This window comes from Plasmodium cynomolgi, chromosome 12 (assembly GCF_000321355.1).
Source record: "Plasmodium cynomolgi strain B DNA, chromosome 12, whole genome shotgun sequence".
Classification (NCBI taxonomy): domain Eukaryota; phylum Apicomplexa; class Aconoidasida; order Haemosporida; family Plasmodiidae; genus Plasmodium; species Plasmodium cynomolgi.
In genome coordinates, this window is record NC_020405.1 from 2,640,202 (window position 1) to 2,645,326 (window position 5,125).

At 35.9% G+C, this 5,125-nt stretch overlaps 2 protein-coding genes across 2 annotated transcripts; one reads left to right on the forward strand and one right to left on the reverse strand.

Moving 5' to 3' along the window:
* Positions 1-1,608: 1,608 nt before the first annotated feature.
* On the forward strand, positions 1,609-1,954 carry PCYB_126950 (hypothetical protein; the record flags this gene model as incomplete). The annotated part of the gene is made up of 1 exon (XM_004224029.1): positions 1,609-1,954. A coding segment is annotated over one exon (345 nt), but the record flags the coding sequence as incomplete, so codon positions are not given.
* A 141-nt stretch (positions 1,955-2,095) lies between these two features.
* PCYB_126960 (hypothetical protein) lies at positions 2,096-2,551 on the reverse strand (the record flags this gene model as incomplete). Its single annotated transcript, XM_004224030.1, has 1 exon — positions 2,096-2,551. The coding sequence occupies one exon, from the start codon at positions 2,549-2,551 to the stop codon at positions 2,096-2,098; it is 456 nt and encodes a 151-aa protein (XP_004224078.1).
* Between the last annotated feature and the right edge of the window lie 2,574 nt (positions 2,552-5,125).

The following is a 5,125-nucleotide window of genomic DNA, read 5'->3' on the forward strand; positions in this document are numbered from 1 at the left end:
AAAGCAAACAAATAAATAAATGAAACGAATTTTACGAAAAACGAAATAGCTTTATATTTTTGCCATACAAAATTATTACATAATTGCAGCGAGAAATCAGGCACAACCTGTCAGCAAAAGGGGGGCCTATACGTGCATGGAAACGCACTAAAAAAAAAAAAAAAAAATCACATAAATATTTTTGCTCATATGTTTATTTTTATTTGTTACTCATACAAATGGGTAAAATAATAAAAATAACCAATTCATGGCTCATGGCAGGAAAAATTGGCAAAATCATTAGCATTATTTTACCCCCTTTTTGGCAGTTTTTGCGAAAGGGAGGTTATTTAATCCATTTATTTGCCTCATAATTGTACCATATAAATGCCAAACAAGTTCGACATGCGTTTCTTGGCAGAAAACTGCTATATCATTTTTGCGCTAAAAAGTGCGATTTTTGCAGCAGTTTTTTTTTTTTTTTTATTTCGCACTGAACATTTTAACCTTCCCTTTGCTCGCTTTTTTCGCAAAGACATTTTTGCCTTCTTCACAGCTTATGTAGCAATTATGCACGTGCCCTCACTTTTGAAGAAAGTGCTAAAAAGAAGAAAATGTTAAATGATACCCTCACCCCCCTATAAACATATTCGTACACAATGCAACTTTAGTGCCACACGTATGCGCATTTTCAATTCACACACATAAAAGAGTTACATATTTGTATGACCCGTTCAAGTGAATTTGCAAAAGAATTGAACAGTACTTATCATCGGTGGCGTATTTTTTGTGAGTGCATGTCAGTTCATATTTTGGTGGCAAACTAAGAAGACGTGCTGCATTCCTTACGTTGTTACGCCGTGCTGTGTCCCAAATGCCTTTTTTTTTTTTTTAATTTTGACATATTCAAAATTGACAAGAAAAGGACTATTGCGCAAAAATGTGGATACGTTTAAGTACGTTGGCATGTTATACTTTATTAACCCTACGGGGGTGGAAAAAGACTGTTGTGCTTAACTTTTTTGTTTAGCCACCGTTGCGCAGGATATGGACAATTTTGTAAAATTCGGTACGATTATATAAGTGCGCATTTGGCCTGCTGTCAAATGTAAAGAAAAATTAGGTGTACAAAAGTGATCATGTAAGGGGCACCCGTTTCTTGGGGCCGTCTGCGAAAGGCAACAAATTGCATATATATATATGCACATGTGCATACGCACGCATGTATAACGAAATTTTTATGTGTTCCAACGCGGACATACACATACATACAGTGTATTCGCTACACCCCTGACAGTATACCATAATTATTTAATTTAAAACGCGTTGCCTGTTTTTTCTTTTTGGAAAAATGATTGATAAATCACAAAAGGGATTAACGGGTCGTGTGTAAGCATATCCTTAAGTTCGTAAAAAATATACCCAATTTGGCTCCTTAAAAGGGTGAAAGATTGTGGAACCGCCTAATTCACGCTTTAAGAAGCAAAACGACGTTACTTTAAAGACATGTTGAAAAAAGCAAATTCGTTAATTCTTAATCAGCACAGCGATGCAGGCAAGTGCTTTTCACACAATGCCAAATGTGGCTAAATAATTCGAATGGAAAGCGTACGTTGTAAATGTGCGCAGGGTTCGAATTTGCATAAAGGGAGAAATTTTTGTTTTCTCAAAATGGCGTTCTCAAATAGGTGTCTTCTTAAAATGTACGGAAATACCAAAAAAAGGAAAGGAAGGGGAAAAGAAACGAAAAGGAAAACAAATAAGCAAACAACGAAGCAAGCGAAAGTGCCCCCCCAATTGCTTGAAATTTTACAACTTTAAAATTATTTCCAAATGGGTGAAAAATAACAAACGAACGAATGAGCACATTGCCGAACGCGCGACACAAATGGCCTTTGAAAAATGGAAAGCCACCAGCTCTGCGCAAAATAAAAAAATTATTCGTAAGGCGTTCGCACTTTTTACTAACTGTTAATAGCCAGTTGCGCATTTGCCTCGTTGAACGGCTAACTGTTTTTTTTTTTCCCCATTGAGTGGCACGTAAAAATATGTCCACGGTGCAGGTGAAAACTTTCCCCTTAAATTTAAAAAAGGGGATGAAAGTTCAGAATTATGTTCATTTAAAATGTTTTCTTTTTTTTAAATCTTTATTGTACGAAATACACGAATCAATTATCCTTTTGGTGGCTTCCTTATTAATTGTGAGAGATCTTTTATCTTCATTATTTTCTTGGTTTTTTTCCTTTATTTCTTTCATCAATAATTGTACCTTTTTTAATTCATTTTTAATGGGATGATTACTGAGAAAGTCGCCCGATATTTTCAAATAGGAATGAAAAATAGAACAAATGGAGTAGGCAAGAAATGAATTGTATTCAGCATACTGCACAGGGTTTAACACACTTTCCAAATCTTTTATCGAATAATACTTGTTTAGTAGTTCAAAATTTTTTTGAAACTCTTTAATGGTCGAGTTTAAATTTTTAAGAATTTCTACATGGTCATCTTTTTTTATTCCTAGTGTACCGTATTTCTTGCACCCTGGGGGGTTGTCATTTTTTTTTTGGTCCATTCGAATGAATTTTTAAAAAAATGGGGAATTTTGGAAAACTGCGAATTCGGGGGCCTACCCAAATTTGCACTCTTTCAAATATGGGAACGTAAATTTTGTTACTGTTCCGTGCCTACTTGCGCAATTGCGTACTTTTCTTTTTTGAAAAAATTTTGGAGATATGAGAGACAAATGATTCGATTAATTTCGTCTGAATGAACTTCCCATTTTAAATTTCTTTCACGTAAGATTGGTATCAAAAGGTTAGGGGCTAAGACAAATTTTGGAGTTACTTATACGTGCACATTTTTTTTTTGGTACGTATTTTTAAGCCATTAGGGCGTTAAAAAGGGGTGCAAATAGTCTACGCTGAATGTAGCACTTGTGCTGCATAAATAAGTTACCAAAGCGCTACGAGCTTGTTGCAAATTCTCGTTTTCTCATCGTATCGTCTCCTTCAGCGCATTTCTTAAAAATAGCTACACGCGTGATAACTTTGCCTGTGAGGCATGTTCCCCTTTTGGCTGTTCATCCAACGCAGGGAAAGTATTCCCCGTAATTTGCGAGCCTGGCTTAAAGCTGCTCTACCACTGTATTAAAGAAACCGTCGCTATGGAGCATTATCCTTCCGGAAAAATACACACAATGTTGTGAAGTCACGAGGTTACAGAGTTGTTAAGCTGACAATATTACATACAAATAATGGCTTCTCTTCTCTATGTGATTAATATGTGCAGTGCGGGTACGTATGTGCAGTAAATGTGTACATGAAACAGAACGAGGAACTGGGTGACTTCCCATTAGGCGTAAAAGTAACGCACTTCTGTTACCCTGGGAGTTGCACAGAAAAAGGGGCCACAATCGAAATGACGTGATTATTTCCACTTCATCGAATTTTTCGCATCATTTTTTTTTCTTTTTTAAAATGTAGTATACTTCTTCACAATGCAAAAGAAAGTCGCGTTGGAATTCATTCCATTCGCTCGCATAAAATTGAAGTACGTGTAAAGCATCAAATGGAAAAGAGTTTTTCAGGTATATTTTTTTTATAAATACAAATTTAATGAGCATATGAAAAAATGACTCGTGCGGGTAGAAAGCAGGCGTGCTTTCACCATTTCAACATTTGTTTGTTTTTCTTACTCGCACTTGTTTTCCGCAATTTATGCATCTTTCAAATTGTGCTGCGCGACGGTGGAAATGAAAAAAATTAGAAAAAAAAAAAAATAACAGGAATTGCTAAAAGTTGCGAAAAGTTGCAGAAAATGACAAAATAAAAAAAAAACAAAAGGTAAAAAAACTGTTCCCGATGCACGCAATTTTCGAAATGCGAACTGAAAATTAAACCCTGTCGTAATAAATTACACTATGGAGAAGCGGCGGAATGGCATGTGAAGCGTACTGCGTTTTTTGTTTCTGTTTTTCAGCACTCTGTTTTCTCATGTAGGCGGCAAAATCGTTATAGCTTTCGTCATGTACATTTCAATATGCATATGACACATGGAAATGAGGAGAGGTGTACGGTGACACAAATATGAATGTTATAATATATATACAGTTCTGCGCGGCCAGCTTTGTACATCCATGGAATGAGATGATCCCAGGAATGATAATTGTGCCAAAAAACTGTTGTCTCTGTTTCTATGTACATATTTTACAAAATAACATTGTTAGGGAAAAGGCATGTTTCATTATCACGAAATTGTTATTTTAATTTTTTAATTTTCTTTTTTAAATTCTTCACAGTGTGCCTATGGAGTGACTTCTTCATTTTGAATGATCTTTTTTAAAGTCCCCCCCCAAAAATAAATAAATGTGAAAATATATAAGCATTGCGAACGCAAAGTAGGATATGCAATTTTGTTGCGTTTCCCTTTCCTTTTTCATTTTTCCTTCATTTTGCATTTACTTTTTTCGCCATTCCTTTTCCTCAAAATTTCGCCATTTTTTTGCCATTTTTTTGCCATATTTTTAGCCATTTTTTCGCCAGTTCTTCCCCACCTTTCACAATTTTTTTCTCTTTTTTTTTTGCGCCATTTTTTTCCCAACTCAGTCCAGTCATACATACCCACTTTTTCCAAGTCCAGGAAACTCCTTCGCATTTAAAAAAGTGGGGGACTCTTCCCCGCCCTGCTTGATTGCGCATTGGCGAAACGAAGTCCAGTCATGTTTTAACTTATGTGGAATTCGCGTCATCCATGTAGTATGTGTCATATGTATACATTCGCAAATGACATTGCGTTGTGAGTGCTCTACTGCCGCTCACCTGGCGTTGCTCCGTGCATATAACGTACGAAGGCTGTTCACGCGGGAAGGCATAGCATAAACGCATTGTATGTATGCGATGCGCATAGGCGAAATATTTGTATAATACATATATATGTTCCGCGCTTTTTCATGTAAACTCCGTCCCTGTGTCAAACGCGCGGGGTAAATGGAAAGTCACCAGTTTTATACTTATGTATCTGCGTATAATCATACATATGTATCTTTAATTCCCACAAAAAGGCAATACGCACAGGGAAACAATTTGGAAAAAAAAAAAAAAAAGTACTGTTCTGATGGCTATTTTTTTTCCTTCTTTTGAGTAAAAAA